The sequence below is a fragment of the Cervus elaphus genome, chromosome 14, assembly GCF_910594005.1.
Source record: "Cervus elaphus chromosome 14, mCerEla1.1, whole genome shotgun sequence".
Classification (NCBI taxonomy): Eukaryota; Metazoa; Chordata; class Mammalia; order Artiodactyla; family Cervidae; genus Cervus; species Cervus elaphus.
In genome coordinates this window covers 74,640,363-74,657,490 of record NC_057828.1, presented here as the reverse complement: position 1 = coordinate 74,657,490, position 17,128 = coordinate 74,640,363, and the positions used below count along the sequence as shown (strand labels likewise).

At 52.6% G+C, this 17,128-nt stretch overlaps 1 protein-coding gene across 9 annotated transcripts in view; it reads right to left on the bottom strand.

Moving 5' to 3' along the window:
• The window catches only part of LAMB3 (laminin subunit beta 3), a 47,483-nt gene extending 33,913 nt beyond the window's left edge, over nucleotides 1-13,570 (bottom strand). Inside the window, exons 1-6 of one of the 9 annotated variants that reach the window (XM_043924516.1) lie at nucleotides 13,310-13,570; nucleotides 9,997-10,186; nucleotides 7,443-7,515; nucleotides 7,061-7,228; nucleotides 5,644-5,708; nucleotides 4,426-4,580 (exon numbers count right to left, since the gene is read on the bottom strand). In XM_043924516.1, coding sequence (XP_043780451.1) covers nucleotides 4,426-4,580; nucleotides 5,644-5,671 — 183 coding nt within the window. In that variant the 5' untranslated portion in view covers nucleotides 5,672-5,708; nucleotides 7,061-7,228; nucleotides 7,443-7,515; nucleotides 9,997-10,186; nucleotides 13,310-13,570. Of the gene's footprint in view, nucleotides 1-4,425; nucleotides 4,581-5,643; nucleotides 5,880-7,060; nucleotides 7,413-7,442; nucleotides 7,516-9,996; nucleotides 10,187-10,878; nucleotides 12,402-13,309 lie in introns of those variants that run through there. The other 8 variants (XM_043924520.1, XM_043924519.1, XM_043924514.1 and 5 more) reach the window with 8 other exon arrangements.
• Between the last annotated feature and the right edge of the window lie 3,558 nt (nucleotides 13,571-17,128).

Below are 17,128 nucleotides of genomic sequence, written 5' to 3'. Positions count from 1 at the left end.
GTGGTCTGCACAACAACCCTGGAGGAGGGCATGGCAACCCACTCCAGTGTTCTTGCCTGGAGAATGCCATGGACGGAGGAGCCTGGCAGGCTGTAGTCCACGGGGTCGCAAAGAGTCCGACAGGATGGAAGGAACTCAGCATGCACAAACACAACAACTCACTGAAGAGGGTGCTGCCACTGCTCCTATTTTTCAAATGAGGAACGAAGGCTTGGGGAAAGCACAGAAGGAAATGAGGGTATGGAGACATCACAGACATTTTCATCCTTGCCTTGGGCTTTAGGGGAAAACGGTACAGTGAATTTACTCAGAGATTACCTAGGAGCTGGAAGAGAGAGCCCCAGGGGATAGGGTGGGACTTCCGCCTCAGGCTGTTTCGGGAAAGATCAGCCTGGGTTCAAGTCTGGACAGTTAATGGGTAGTTGAGGCAGCGAGACCTGGAAGAGCAAAGTTGGGCAGGGGTTGGGGGGACAAGGCAAAGCTGCCAGAGTCCTAAGTCCATTGTCAAGGCTGCAGCATGGACACAAAGGCCAACAGGATTAAGCCAGTGAGACAAAATAGGCAGAAGGGGAGACGGGCCGATGGGCCAAGACTGACCCAGGAGAAAGCAGCCATACTCTGAGATCAGGAGCTGGGAGAGGCCACTTTGGAACTGGAAGGCGTCCCCACTGCCCCTGAGTCTCCCCAGGGTTGGCAGGGGGCAGCGAGCAACGCTAAAATGTCCGAGAGTCATAAATTCCTAGTGCACTTGCATTTATGTCACGCCGGAAGGCAGGCAGGCAGCAGTGCCGGGCGATTTTACTGGGCTCAGGGCCACCATGTCACCCCTGCGTGAAACTAGGACAGAGGCACTGACCAGAGGCTTTGACTTAAGTAAGGTGTGTATGTGGGCGGAGGGGCTGGAAGAGAGGGATGGGGGGGGAGGGGTCGGGGTTAAGGGGCAGGCCTCAGCAAGGCAGCTTTGTACCATGCCGCCCTCCTCTCCAGCTAGGCCTGGCCACTGCACCATCATCTCTAGCCACTCAGAAAACTCAGTTCCTATGCATTTCCATCAGAAGTCTGGGGGATCCCAGCACACACCCAGACGTTCCCATGGGGATAGGGATAATAGGAGCTACCTCATGGAACACTGTGAAAATTAACTGAGGTAATTTATATAAAACTCTCAGTCTAATGCCTGAGACATAATATGTGCTTAATAAACTATAGCGTTACTGTAATACCGTTTACTGATAAAAATAAACTTAAAAATTGAAATGAGAACTCATCAGAGTTATATCTGGATTCCTAATTTTCATCACACAGCCACCCGTGTACCCAGGGAAGGTTCAGGGTCCACCCGGACAGAGGAGTATCAGTGCCTTAACAGATGTCTTCATTGCTGGCAACCCATGGCCTCTGGGAGGTGAGGCGGGGAAGAGAGAAGGAAAGAGAAATTAGACAAGGCAGAGAGGAGGCAGGTGGGGGAGAGAAGCTGGTTCTCCGTGGTCAGCTCACTCCCAAAGAAACCTGGAGCAAAGAGCGACACGAAAGACCACTGAGCTAATATTTGTTCACGGAAGAGGAACGCGAGGTTTAGAGGGGGTGATCTTCTGCCTAAGATCACACCATGAGTTAGTGGCAAACTTTGGGCTACACACTGCACTCAAGATGCCCTATCCTCTTCTCTTCTGAGAGGTTCCATGGTTCCATTTATTCCCCCTGGTAGACGAGGGGAAGAAAGAACCAATCAATACATCTCAACTTTCACAGCAGCAAAATAGCTGAGGTTTATCCATCCCCTGGGTTGCAAAAGTCTAGACTTCTCTCCTGCAAGCCCCCATGTGTTCTCAAGCTGCTGCTTAAGAGCAGGGGAGCCAGCTGGCTCCCTGGGGCACTTGAGAGAGGCAGAGGGCAGGACAGGATGGAGTGTGGCCTAGAGGGAGGCACGCTGTCCAGGCCGGGCTGGCACTGAGGGACATTCCTCGGCTCTCTGCCTGATTCCCATCCCTGAAGGTGGCTCAGTCCAAAGAGAGGACCCAGCAGAGGACACCCTGAACATTTTAGACATGGCTCAGTGGTACAAAACTGGACAGTGAGTGGGCAGGGGGCAGCTGGACTCATTCTGTTGTCTGGAGAGCTCCCTACTTCGAGGTCTCCTGATGTCTGTGAAGTAATCCAGGCCCACGGGGAGGACTCGCCTGATGCTGGCCGTCTTACCCAACACTGTCAGATGGACTTTCCCACATCCAAGTGGGTGAGGTGCAGAAACCACAGCCATCTCCGCGCAACACCTCCAAAGCCAGGACCCAGTACCATCTGTGACTACCAGTGGCCAAGAGGACACGGGAGAGGAGAGCAGTGAGGCCAGACGTGGGATCAGATACCACCGGCATGGTCCTGAGGACCAGGAACGTCTAGAAGGAGGACACCACAGACACCCCAAACCTCCCTGTGGCCGTCAGCCCCTCTCACTCCCTCTCCTGCTCTGTCTTTCTAATCCCGAAGATGCAGAGACTCAAGGGAAAACGACTCCCTCACTCTTTCCTTTGTCCAAATCTGTGACTTGAGGGCCAAAAAAAATGGCCAAATGAGACAGGCAGCTGGGAAATAAGAAATCACTGGGTGATTTCCACCTTAGGCGACACGAGGAGCAAGGAAAGCCCTCAAACTTACTGAAGGGAAAAGAAAACCAAAGTTCCTACCAGAAAGATCCAGAAGCAAAGGAGAAAAATCACAGTGGCTCTTTGAAAAACAAATCAGTTGCTTAAATAAGCAAAGCGTTCCAATGCCTGGATTTGCTCAGCTGGGTTCCTTATCAGCTGAACCGCTGAACCTTCCTGCTAATCCCAAGTCACTTTGCCTTTACCTCCCTGATCTGTGTCCTTTAACGGCAATTTGAATATTTTCCCAGGGGGAAGGATAAATTAAGAGGTTGGGGTTAACAGATACACACTACTGTGTATAAAATAGATAACCAACAAGGATTTACTGTATAACACAGGGAACTATGTTCTTAAAATAACCTATAATGGAAAAGAAACTAAAAAAAGAATATAACTGAATCACTTTACTATAACCCAAAACTAACACAACATTTTAAAGCAACTATCCTTCAAAAAAAATTTTTTTATTAATTTGCATTGGAGTATAGATTGATGCTTTTGAACTGTGGTGTTGGAGAAGACTCTTGAGAGTCCCTTGGACTGCAAGGAGATCCAGCCAGTCCTGGGTGTCCATTGGAAGGACTGATGCTGAAGCTGAAACTCCAATACTTTGGCCACCTCATGTGAAGAGTTGACTCATTGGAAAAGACCCTGATGCTGGGAGGGATTGGGGGCAGGAGGAGAAGGGGACGACAGAGGATGAGATGGTTGGATGGCATATCCAACTCGATAGACATGAGTTTGAGTAAACTCCGGGAGTTGGTGATGGACAGGGAAGCCTGGCGTGCTGCGATTCATGGGGTCGCAAAGAGTTGGACACGACTGAGGGACTGAACTGAACTAAACTGATAGTTGCTTTATGGCATTGTGTTAGTTTCTGCTACAGAGCAAAGTGAATCAGCTATATTAACACACACACATACATCCCCTCTTTTTTGGATTTCCTTCCCATTTGGGTCACCGCAGAATACTGAAGAGTTCCTTGTGCTATACAGTCGGTTCTCATCAGTAACCTGCTTTATACACAGTAGGGTATATGTGTCAATCTCAAGCTCCCAATCCATCCCACAAAAAAAAAAAAAAAAAAATTTAATTAAAAGGAAATTCTGCAAAAAAAAAAGAAAAGAAAGTCACCCACTTTGCCCAGGGTGGTGAAACATGCAGACCAAACATGTAGAGACTGGAGGTAAACAAGTTGGCTCTTCACACATGACAATTACAAAACCTAGAAGGATCATCTCCAACCTACAATCATACAGTCTTCTGGTAGCTCCAGCCACACCCTTACCCCAACACGGGCAGAAGAGAAGGCAGCAGAGAGTGGCCGGGGCGCAGCTCAGTTCTCGCTTTGGCAAGAAGACAAGCCGTGCACACACCCCAGCATCTGTGAGCCACCAGCCTTGACTCTGTGCATCAGAGACGGCCCCTCACCCTCCACACACCTAAAGGATCTGTACCGATCTACTGCTTATGCCCCAGATTTGAGCGACTATCCTGCTCAGGCCCAAGGGCTGAGAAAAACTCCAGCTTTACTAAGCAAAAGAGAAAAAGGAGGTGTTCAGTTATAAGTCATTTTGAGTACATTTTCTCTTGCCCATCTAAGGTGAAAATTCCTGAGAGGCAGAGATCCAGCCTCATGCTTGATTTACACTCCCCACAGCATACGGGGCTGGGCCCACACCAAGTCCACTCTAAGTGTTCGGTGAACGGATGGCAGGCTCACCCCGCACCCCCAGCTCACCTTCTTCCAGCCCCTGGAGGCCATGGAGGAAGAACCTACCTCGCCATACTCGGTGCAGTAGGTCTCAGGCTTGGTCAGGCCACAGGTGGATGAAGCTCGGAGAAACTGGGTCCTCCCTATGAGCAGGTCCCCGACGGGTGGATAGCAGGCCCCGCGGGAGCAGGCTTGCTGGGCACACAGGAGGCTGGGCAAGCCTGAAATCACAGGGGGCTCAGCGGGTGCTGGGGTGCAGCCTAAACAGAGAACAGTGTAGCCGGCCACCCCAGTGCCCCCCAGCGAAGCAGTCATCTATCGGCAAAACTAGACCCTCTTCCTTGCCTTCATGCTCCGACCTGCTGGTGGTGAGAATAATTGCAATCCTGGTGCTGTTTGGTTTTAAAAAAGCTGATTTTATAGTCTGCAACTCTCAGCTTTAAAAAAGTAGAAGTTGATCCTGAAATGTGGCATCCATATGCGGCTTTTAGAATTGAGCTGCAGACACACGCTTGGCCACAGCTCTCCTCGCCTGTTAACAGAGCAGCGCTGGCTGCTGGCCGTCTGGGGGACATGGGGAGAGACCTGCATTCTGTCTGCTCCTTTGTCTCTAAAAGTCGGCCCGCCACAACTTTGCAAATAACCAGCTGGTAAAGAATCCACTTGCAACGCAGGAGACCCCAGTTCTATTCCTGGGTCAGGAAGATCCCCTGGAGAAGGGATAGACTACCCACTCCAGTATTCCTGGGCTTCCCTGATGGCTTAGCTGGTAAAGAATCTGCCTGCAATGCAGTAGACCTGGGTTCAAGTCTCTGGGTTGGGACGATCCCCTGGAGAAGGGAAAGGCTATCCACTCCAGTATTCTGGCCTGGAGGATTCCATGGACTGTACAGTTCATGGAGATACAAAGAGTCGGACACGACTGAGCGACTTTCACTTCACAGCTGCAGTTTCCTGAACATCGAGAACTCAAGCCACGATGGCTCTGGGACCAGTTTGAGAGTGAGAAGATGGAAAATAAACACAGCACCAGGGCACTGGGGCTGCCACGAACCACCCTCAGGTAGGAAGAAGAAGACACTTGGGAGCCTTGTATGAGTCTCATCTTCTTCAGAGGCCCCCAGGACAGAGAAACCTCATGGGCATCCCAGTAGGCAAGTGTTCCAAACCCCAGGACCCCGGGTGATGGGTGATGGTCACACTTTGGTAGACTGTCCTCCTACCCGTGGCTCGTCCCCTCTCTGCTGTATGACAGGGCCCAGAAGGACAGGAAGGGATACTCACCAAAATACAGGAGAAGGAGCGGCCTCATCTTCACTTGACGAGGCGATCCCCACCCAGGACCTCACCTGGGGCAGAGCAAAGCAGCCTGGGTGAAGCCACGCAAACCCCTAGGTTGTGCTAGCCCTTTACTGTGTTTGGACTCGAGTTTTCTCAGAAGCCTTTACTCAGGGCCTTGGCCTAGGACACTTCTGAACAGCAGGCGCGTCTGTAGCCAAAACCTGGAAGACACCAGAGACCTGGCCCCCTGTCCCAGCGGGCACGTGACTCCCAGGCTGTCCTGGGAGAATGTCACTACCTCCTCCTGGACTCCAGCCTCCCCACTCTGAAACAAACGGGAGGGGTCAACCCTGCCCTGCCCCCCATGGTCAACAGAACAAGTTGGGGAGCCAGAAAGGACTAGGCCCTTTGCAGGAGAAGTCTGTGGCCTCAATGTCACCCTAGGAAAAAGGACTGGCCTTTCTCAGGCCCTGGCCCACCTACAGGCCCAACAGTGAGTGGCTCAAAGCGGCTGATGGCCTGGAGGGGAGCCCCCTCCTGCTGTTGGTGTGGTCTCCAGTATCACCCACAGCCACCCTGAGGGTGGGACTGTGGGGCCAGCATCTCTGGGCTGAGCAGGTAGTGGAATACAATGGGAAAAAAGAGGGAGGCCTAGAAGTCTTTAGAAAGTGAGTGAGGAATTCATCTGAGTTGAGAGTAACTCAAAACGTCTCCAGTGATGCACTGGGGCTATACAGGCGGGGTGGGGGTTGGGAGGCTACTGAAGGAGGCTGGCGGGGGCGGGGGGTCCTAGAGGCAGGGCACTGCCCTGCTGAGGCAAACCCCACCCTACTCATGGGGAGCCCACCTCTGCCTTGGATCAGAGGCTTACTCTGCTCCAACAACAGCCACACATTCTTTCGGCCCAGGTGGAGGGATGGCAAGGCGGGGCAGGGGACCACCTGACATCTTTAAATCAAATATCCTAAGGCTTCAAACTCTTTCCCTCCAATCCCCTATCAGAGGAGTCAGGGGCCCAGAAAAGAGACAGGTGGCCTGAGCTCACACAGCTAACTGTGGCCCAAGAGGAAGACCCATCATCTGGCTTCCTCCAGGGGCTGGAACCTCGCCCCCTCCCCGCCTGGAACTAGGCACTGTGAGCAGCTCTTAGAAGAGGCCAGCCCGCCCTCTCCTTCCCTCTTTGTGCTCAGCCCCAGCTCTGAACCTGCTCTCTCCTAAGTCACCGAGACGCTTATCAGATGGGAGAAAGCAATCTAAGCAGTGGCAGACTCGACACCCAGCCTTTGGATCCCAATGGGCTTAGCTGAAGCTCCCAGGAAGAGGAAGGAATCTGGCCCTGCAGCCAGGCCCCAGACAGCCAGGTTCACAAGCCTGGTCCCACCCTCGGCCCCCACCCGGCAGGTGAAGGCAGGTAACAGACCTTGCTCCGTGCTGCCGCAGTGCTTTCTCCAGATCGCCTCTCTGAGACGCTCCCCTTGAACGTGGGGGTCTCCTCTCCTGGCTCCCAGTTTTTAAACAACGGCCTCACCTCTGGAGACTCCCCGGCTGGGCGTCGCCGGCTGCAGGGCGGGACTCAGGAATCTGGCCGCTGGCACACCCGTCTGCCGTCAGCGCACCCCCACCCCACCCCCAGACAGGACTGGGCAGGTGGGGCCGGTCCCGAGGCCTCACAGCAAGATCAGCAGTGCCCGCCTGATTGCTGGGGGGTGGGAGGGGGCTACACCAGGGAAATGTGAGTGATCACAGGAGACCAGGATTCCTGGGGGCCGCTGCGGGGGAGGCGGGGCGGGGGGGCCACTCACATTGTGACAGCTGCTGCGCTGGGTCCTTTCCCAAGGCCGTAGAGGTCAGCCTCTCCTGGGGTCCTGGGCCACCCTGGACAGAAGACCATGCAGAGAACATAAGGATCAGGGCTTGCATATCGGGTATTACAGCCCCAGACCTGTCAGCTAGCTGAAAGGGGAGAAGATGTAAACATCGAGGACCCTGGGAAGCACCTCCCAAGGGAAAGCAAAAAAGTGGAAAACCCCTGCTTCTTGGGGAGGGGGCGGGGGGATTAAAAGGCTATGGTTCATCAGGAAGGGGTCAAAGCCCAACCCACCCAAGAAAAGCTTAGGAGAAATCAACAGGCATGAACTCTAAATGCCTCCCCTCCGGCTCCCTCGCAGGCTTGGCAGGGAGCCCAAGGACAGGTAACTACCTGTGAGTCACAGCTCCCAGCTCGGGGAAAGGCTGCTCTCCCAGCCCCTCCTACTGGGCAATAATGCCCGCCTGGAGGGCCAGAAAACAGATCTGACCACAAGGAGTGGGAAGGGAGGGCTGAGGCACAGCTGGACCAACTTCCCCTGGGCCCCCGCCAGGCCTGAGAACACAGCTGCCTTTGTGGGACCCTGGGCGGCTCCTGGCTCGGGGCTTTGGGCTGAGAGTGGCTGTAATGACAGTCACAGGCCCAGAGAGAGGGGCTGGTCTCAGAGGACACGCCTCCCCTCCACCAGGCGAGGGTCTGAGGGCTTTTAGAAAGATCTGGAAGGTCGCCCAGTCCAGATCTTGGCCGGGCACAGCCTACACGGGCATTGTTTGGACACGGTCACCTCGAAGTTTCTACTAAAGGAGACTTTAAACGAGCTAGTCCAGCCTGTCAGTGACTCCTAAGCAGGAACAGGAGGGTTGTGTCCAAGAAACTGGTTTGAGAACGCTTCGGGGCAAAACAGAGGATTTTGTAGATTAAATGGTAAACTGGGCATTTCTAACCCTCAGATTCTCATATAGCCCAAGAGGTTTAGATAGGCAGGAGAGATACTCTAGGTAGCAAAGGGACAATAAGCCGTTCAGTTGCAAAACGAACTTTCCCACACGTTAGCATCTTGACCCATGTAAACATTCCAGGAAAGTCTGGCTTAACAAGCCGGGATCAGTACAAGCTGCTGGCCTTCTTGGGCTCTGCCTCTGCTGGAAGAACACGCACACAGCCCTGCAGCCCCCCGCAGGGAAAGGGCACGGCTCACACCCCCGGGGCTTTAAGCCCACCCGCCTGGTCTCTTTCCACCCCGCCAACTCCCTGAATGCAGGGCTTCCGGGAAGCCTGGCCGCTCATGGAGCTGTGTGTCCTGCAAGAAGAGGATGTGACGAAGAGCTCAGGAATAGTTTACGCAGTAGAAGGAGCAGCTGCTGCCCTCCCAGATCCCCAGACAGGCAGGGCGGACAGGCGGCAGGAGGCTAAGCCCTTTAAACCCCCCTCCTCCTCTCCCCTTACGAGGCCAGGAGCCCAGGTAAATAGGTGTCTCAGACTTCACAGGCCAGGGCAGGTCCCAGCGTGGTTTGGCTTCACAAAGGGGAAAGCCAATTGCTCTGTGTGGGCCCCTGCACCCCATTCCGCATTCCCAGCCCAGGGCAGGACGTTGCCTCGGCAAACCCCAAGGAGGGCCCAGTTAGCCTCACCCCTCAGGGACGTTGAGCACGTCCCAGCGGGGATCTAGCCCCCACCCCCCACTCCCCAGGACCGCAGGGCCCCAGGCACAGGCCTTGAACTTCAGAACTCAGTCTGTTCAGAGACAAGAAGTCTAACACACAGGCAGAAGCAAGGGTAGGAGCTGGCAAGGGCTAAAGGCACGCTGGGCACTGCTCCGACAGCCTCCCCTCCACGTCCCCTTCCTCTCCTGCCACCCACCATCCTGCCCCAGAGCCCCCCACCCTCAGCTCCCCAGAGCCTTGGCTTGTTAGAACCAATGCTCAGGAAAGGGGTTCTCCTTGACTCCCCGTTCCTCCCTTCCTCACGTCTGTCCATCTGGCAATCCTGTTATTCCCCTTCCAAAGGCAGAGGGAGCTAACAAAATTAACCTGGTGGCTCAGACAGTAAAGAATCATCCACCTGCAATGCAGGAGACAAGGGTTCGATCCCTGGGTTGGGGAGATCCCCTGACAAAGGAAATGGCAACCCACTCCAGTGTTCTTGCCTGAAAAATCCCATGGACAGAGGAGCCTGGAGGGCTGCAGTCCACGGGGCCACAGAGTCAGACGTGACTGACAGACTAACACACACGCCCCCAGGTCACAGAAACAACACCAGGGCAGGGCAGGCAAGTCTCCCCCTCTGCCTGCTTGTCTGTCGACCCTCACGACATCTCAGGAGTGGCCTGAGAAGCTGCCATCTGCATTACCCATCTGCCAGGCTCAAGCCGTCCATATAGCCAGGGAGATCAGCCAGGGTCTGATGAGTGAGAGATAAAGGTGTATGAAGCAAAGAAAGGCGGGAAGGAGGGAGAAGAGAAGAGAAGAGGTTGAGAAGGTAAGAGAAGCTGGTGCGGGCCGTGCATGCCGAATCCCAGGTGTAAGAGGAAGGGGCGCGGGGTGACTCACGGCTCGGGCAACACCTGGACCAGTGAGTCATGGCTGAGTCCTCGTCTGTGGGGCTGGGTGGGCTCCAGGAAGGGCCACGTGACTCAGCCACAGCTGCTCGGCCGCCCAGACGCTCGGTCACTCCTCACACACCAGAGCAAGGAGGTGGGGCTTCCTGAACTCAGGCTGGGGCCCAGCCTCGGGCGGGGACCTGGAGAAGGCAGAACGGGGCCCTGGGCTGCCATCACGGGTGACTCTCTTCCACAGAGTCCGTCTTCCTCCCACCTCCCCTTCCCAGCCTGAACAACCATCTGTGTCCCCGTGCCGTGTACACCTATCATCCTTTCTCTGAAGATGAGGACAGTGAGGCACATCTTCAAGAACTTGGTCCCAGCTAATAAGTGGTCATTGGAACCCAGACCAGTTTGCTCAGCGCTCATGTTCTTCGCCACTGTTATGCAGCCACTCAGTCATGGCCAACCCTTTGCGACCCCCATGGACTGCAGCACACCGGGCTTCTCTGTCCTTCACCATCTCCTGGAGTTTGCTCAAACTCATGCCCATCGAGTCGGTGATGTCATCCAACCATCTCATCCTCTGTCGCCCCCTTCTCCTTCTCCATCTTTCCCAGCATCAGGGTCTTTTCCAATGAGTGGGCTCTTTGCATCAGGTGGACAAAGCATTGGAGCTTCAACTTCTTCACCACTACTTAGGGCCTAAAATGGCCTGAACTCCCTGCCTCCGCTCTTGGCAATCCTTGACCAGAGTCCACCAGACTCTAAACTTGATGCTTCCCAAAGCTAATCAGGACCCGATGTCTGAAAATTGTGCTTTTGGAGCACTAACATGGACCGGAGACGCCTGGGGAAACAACAATGCTACAGAAACATCCAGAGCACCCACCACTAGGTGCCTTCCTGTTTTCCCACGCAGACAACGTCTTCTGTGTGGGCACGGGTGGAGAAGGCGCTGGGCTCCGCTGCCCCATCTCAGAGCCTCTAGCATATGCGGGCAGGGTCTCCCCCTCATGCCAACAGGAAGCTGCTCTGAGTGAGGACACGAGCGCCCCACAAGGGGTGGGAAACCAGAGAAGGTGAGCAGACAAATAGCACGGATTGCTGACAAGATTAAACAAACAAGATGGAATGTGAGAATCGGATGACACAACTCCTCCAACACCGCGGGAAGGGGAATCCCCTCCCCTTAGGCCAGGCTCTGGGTCAGGTCAGGTCCTATCTCTCAGGTCCAGATGTCCCCTCCCTCCTGAGGGGTACAGCCCAGTGCAGCCGGCAGTGTGGTGGGATCAAAGGCTGGTTCCTGGCTCCCCCGAGAAGAGGGAGGAATATCTCGGCATCTCTGCCACTTTTGCTGACCTCCCAAATTCCCGAGCTTTTCCCGGGTGGCGCTAGTGGTAAAGAACTCACCTGCCATTGCAGGACACATAGGAGATGTGAGTTCCATCCCTCAGTCAGGAAGATCTCCTGCAGGAGGGCATGGCAACCCGCTCCAGTATTCTTGCCTGGAGAACTGCCTTGGGCAGAGGAACCTGGGGGGCTACAGTCCATGGGGTCACAAAGAGTCAGACACAACTGACTCTGAGCGACTGAGCACCCACGCCTCGGCAGACAGGCGGGCTCAGACCACGCCCCCTCCCCGCCCCCCACCGCCGCTCCCTCTAGGATCCAGTCATTGCCCTCCGCGAACCAGGTTCTCAGGACCTAAGTCCAACCTCTGTGCACTTTGGCCACAAATCTACCATGTGGAGCTGACCACGTGGCTGAGAGGAGAGAGGCCTGTACCTGACGCGGGGAACATGCAGCCCCAGCTGAGGTCAGGACCCACTGGGCATGCCGAGAGGGACCAGAGTCGGGGGCAGGGGGAACCAGCCTCCGGAAATCGGCTCCCTGCCCTAGCGGAGGGTCTTTAAAATTCCAAACGGCATCCCTGAAAGGGCCACCGGGGAGACGAACTCAGTTTCCTAGTGTTCAGACTGGCGTTTGAGGGCTGAGTACGGACCGACAAATGAGCCTCTTGCGGCTGCAGGGGGAGCAGGCACAGGTGTTTCTGGCTTCTTGTCTGGAATCAGGCTTAGAGTCAGCGCTTCCCGGTAGTGCTTGTGGCCACATAGGGTCTCCGTATGGACTTGAACGGTTCCCAGTCCTAACTCCACTTCTGCTTCTCAACAGAAGCACAGACTTGGGAGAACCCCGCTCTGGGCCTCAGTTTCATCCTTTGTAAATAGACATGTTGGATTTTATCGGTTCTCAAATCCAGGCTGCCCTCAGAATTACTTGCAGAACTTACAAAATCATATACCTAGGCCAGGCCCCAGCCACAGATTTAATGGGTAGGCAGAGGGGCAGGGACATTGACAATACTTTTAAAGCTCCCCGGAAGCCCCCTCCAGGCTTCCCCAGTGGCTCAGCGGTAAAGGATCTGCCTGCCAATGCAGAAGCCTCAGGAGACACAGGTTCAATCCTTAGGTCGGGAAGATCCCCTGAAGGAAGGCATGGCAATTCACTCCAGGATTCTTGCCTGGAGAATCCCATGAACAGAGGAGCCTAGCGGGCTACAGTCTATAGGGTTGCAAAGAGTCAGACACGACTGAAGCGACTTGGCATGCTCGAAGTCCCCTCCAGCTTTAGGATGCTCTGCTTTCGGGGCTGGTGGTTTAGGATAGCACTTAAAAGCCTAGAGTTGAAAGTGAGAGAGATGAAGGTGCAAGTCTGGGTTCTGCACTCACCAGCTGTGCGACTTTGCACAGCCAAAGCTACCTCCATCCAATGGGACAAATAATAGTCCACCTCACGGATCCTTGGGAAGATCGAAGGGAACGACGCCTACAGGACTCTCAGCAAGGTACCTGGCTGGCTGCGTGCTCTGCCAAAGTCTGTCCCCATGTGTGCGTCACACACACAGGTGTTGGGGTATGAGCAGCAGTCTTCGCAGCTGCTCGTAACAAAAAGCAAGCCCCATTCCATCCCGATGTCTGACAGCTCACTTACCAGACAGTGGGCCGACCTGGGAGGCCTCGGGTCCCTCATTCCACTCTGTTCCTTGGGGCGAAGGAAAATTCTCAAGGAACAATGATCTGGACCCGAAGGGAAGAGAGGCCACTCAGGGGGCCAGATGAGCTAAGTTCCTTGAGAGCAAGGTGACACTTCTGGCCTTCCAAGACAGGCAAAGACAGGGTGTGGCGTGTTTACAAACAGAGGGCAGAAGAGCAAGCTGGAGCATAACCTTGTTTTAGGGCCTCCAAGAGTTAATAAAACCAGAGTCCAGCACCGATAAAGAGAGGAGTCAAAGCTGGTCGGGACCACGGTTTGCTACTTACCTCGGGGCAGCTGCCCAGCAAGTCTGAGGGCGACAGAGAAAGGGCGCTTCTTCTCCCTGGAGCCTCCGCTTGCTGCTGTTGTTGCTGAGTCGCTAAGTCATGTCCGACTCTTTTGGGACCTCAGGGACTGTAGCCCGCCAGGCTCTTCTGTCTATGGGACTTCCCAGGCAAGAATACTGGAGTGGGTTGCCACTTCCTTCTCCAGAGGATCTGCTAGACCCAGGGATCGAACCCGTGGCCCCTGTGACTCCTGCCTGACCGGCAGTTTCTTTACCGTTGAGCCGCCTGCGAAGTCCGTATGTACAATTGGATGTTACTCAGCTACAAAAAGGGATGAAATATTGCCACTTGCAGCAGCATGAATGCACTTGGAGATTATCATACCAAGTGAAGTCACTCAGACAGACAAAGAGAAATAGCATACGATAACGCTCATACTGGAATCTAAGAAACAGTACAAAGGAACTTGTTTACAAAATAGAAACAGATCCAGACATAGAAAGCAAACTTATGGCTACCCCAGGGGAAGGAGGGGGAAAGGATAATTTGAGAATATGGGATTAACAGACGCACACTCCTATATATAAAATAGAAAAACAACAAGCATTTACTGTACAGCGCAGGGAACTAGATTTAGTATCTTGTGATAAACTAGTGGAAAAGAGTCAAAAAAAGAAAACATATATATGTAATTATATTTATAACCAGATCACCTTCCTATACACTAGAAACTAACACAATGTTGTAACTCAATGATAATTCAATTTTTATACAAGAAAAAGGTAAAAATAATACTCAGAGGACAGGGAGAGAATACCCAAAATGTTAACATTTCTCATCTCTTTATATTTCTCTGAGGCTCTCATTTTCCAAAATGAGGCTATTTTACTAGAACAATCAGTAAAAAATAAAGTAAAACGTTTCAGGTGGAGGAGAGAGATTTTGCCCACCTGCAAGTGATTCATCTTTCCTCTCTTTGCTCCCTCATTTGCCCTGAACCTTGTCCACTAAACTCACAGACTGCCCCGGGGATCTATAAGTTTTCTACATCATTGTATATTTCATAACATGTGGTTTCCCCCTCTTAGGAAGTGTTGCTTCTTGAGGTTGTTAGATTTATTTCAAGAAAGCACTTAACACAGTTCCTTAGTATTTGTGTGAGAAAGGAAGGCATCACTCTAGACATCACATCTACAATAGTTCATTTAAGCATCACAAGCAGACCTTTAGGGTAGCTCTTTGAAGGATTTATTATTATTCCCTTTTTTATAGCCTTAGCATTATCTGGTAGTTTGTTCAAGGTTTCCAAGTGCTCTTGACTGAATATGTATCCCCAGAAATTCATACATTGAAACCCTAATTCCAATGTGATGGTATTAGGAGGCAGGGTGTTGGGAGATAATTAGGTTTACATCAGGTCATGAAGGTAGAATCCTCATAGCAGGATTAGTGCCCTTCTAAGAAGAGGAAGAGACACTAGGATCTGCCTCCACCATGTGAGAACATAGCCAGAAGGCCGTCATCTGCAAGCCAGGAAGCCAGTTCTCACCAGGAACCCAGGTTCCTGCCACCTGGAATCTGCTGGCACCTTGATCTCGGACTTCTAGCCTCCAGAGCTGTGAAAATGAATATTATGTTGCTTAAGCCACCTATCCGTGGTATTTTGTTAGAACAGCCTGAAGTGATGAAGACACAGAACTAGTGTTTTAGCCAACATGGGCTTCCCTGGTGGCCCAGACAGTGAAGAATCTGCCTGTAATACAGAAGACCTGGGTCAGGAAGATCCCCTGGAGAAGGGAATGGCTACCCACTCCAGTGTTCTTGCCTGGAGAATCCCATGGACACAGGAGCCTGGCAGGCTATAGTCTATTAGGTCACTGAAGTAATAAACTAACTGCAAAATCTCAGCAGCTTAACACAACCAACAAGTATTTATTTGTTGCTTGCACAGAGTACGGTGAGAGGAGAGGGCCTCTGCTTCACACAGTCTCCCAGGGACAGCTGCCATCCCGAATCTGCAGCAGCCAGGACACATGGTCTTAACGGCCTCGGCAAGGTTATACGGCACGGAGGAACTCCCTCCAGTTACCCCAGGCTTCACAGTCATGCAGCTGAGGCCTGCTGGGCAGAACTACTCACAAGGCTCCTAAGAGATCTTCCTGCATGTCCAGAGGAGGGAAATGAAATAGGACTCAGTGACCACTAGCACTGTCCACCACAACCAGTATATAATGAAACCAGAATCCAACAGCAGATCCTTAAGCTCCCAAAATCCCTGCTCTTCCCACTACAATGTTTGGCCTCCCCAAACTGACAGAGTTTGCTTTTCATTAAAAAAAAGAGTTTTCGTGACAGAATAATTTATAGACTATGACTCCTCAAGGAAACTGATAGGGAAAATGGCCATAGTGAATGTTTTAGATTTGCAAAACCAGTCATGTATGGATGTGAGAGCTGGACCATAAAGAAGGCTGAGTGCTAAAGAATCGATGCTTTTGAACTGTGGTGTTGGAGAAGACTCTTGAGAGTACCTTGGACAGTGAGGAGATCCAACCAGTCCATCCTAAAGGAAATCAGTCCTGAATACTCATTGGAAGGACTGATGCTGAAGCTGAAACTCCAGTACTTTGGCCACCTGATGCGAAGAGCCGACTCATTGGAAAAGACCCTGATGCTGGGAAAGATTGAGGGCAGGAGGAGAAGCGGACAACAGAGAATGAGATGGTTGGATGGCATCACCGAATCAATGGACATGAGTGTGAGCAAACTCCAAGAAATAGTGAAGGACAGGGAAGCCTGTCCTGCTGCAGTCCATGGGGCCGCAAAGAGTCGGACACGACTGAGCAACTGAATAGCGACAGAGCATCACAAGATTGCCTTTGGGAAAACCTTAAGCACCAACAGTGACACCTCTACAAGTTGTACCCAGAGGGTAAATGTCTATGAGACATTAACATCACTCCAGGCTCTAAGGGAAAAACCACAGGGGCTGAGGGCAAATCTTCACGGAGGAGATTCTGGTATGCTGTTAACCAACCATCCTAGTCCATCAGGACACTCCTCGCTTTAGCCCTGAGTTCCACTTTCCAGGACACCCTTCAGTTCCAGAAAAATGCTCGGTCACCTGGTTGTACATTGATACTTTTTCTCCCTGACAGCTCCTGCAGGTGTCATCTCAAGTGGCTCAGTAATCTCTGCATGAAAATGCACAGTGATCTGAGAAAGTAAAGTTGGCCCTGCGTCCAAGAAAAACTCGGGTGGAAATAGCACGTGAGAATAAAACTCTCTCACAGGCAAGGGCTCGGGAAGCTTCTGTTTGGATATTGGCTCACTTCAGCAAAGCAGTCCTCCTCGAGGACTTGGGGAAAGAAAAAACTATGACTCTGCTCCTACTTCTGTGTCCTGACGTGCAGGAGGCTTTTCCCAGCCAAATCCATCAAGGACTCATAGTGAGTTTATAGATACATCAACGCCTCGATGTTTTTCAAGTCAAATATCATTAAAACCATTCAAGTTCGGTGTCATCTTGAAGTTGTGCTATTCCTGACATGCATGTACACACAGACGCATACACAGGTGCACACACACAGGTGCACACACAGGCCCTTGCACTGTTTCCTCCTGCATTCTGTTCTGTGAGTTTTGGCTTAGCGCTCCATTTGCGGTTGGATTTGGTAAGCACTTTGACCTGTATACTCTCCACCATCTCCAGGTTAAAGTCCAGAGTCCACAGCCAGGTTCTCAGAGTCCTGCTGAAAAACAGCTGCCTTTGTGGCCCTAATTCACACAGCCCCGCTCTACACAGGTGCTCTGATCCAT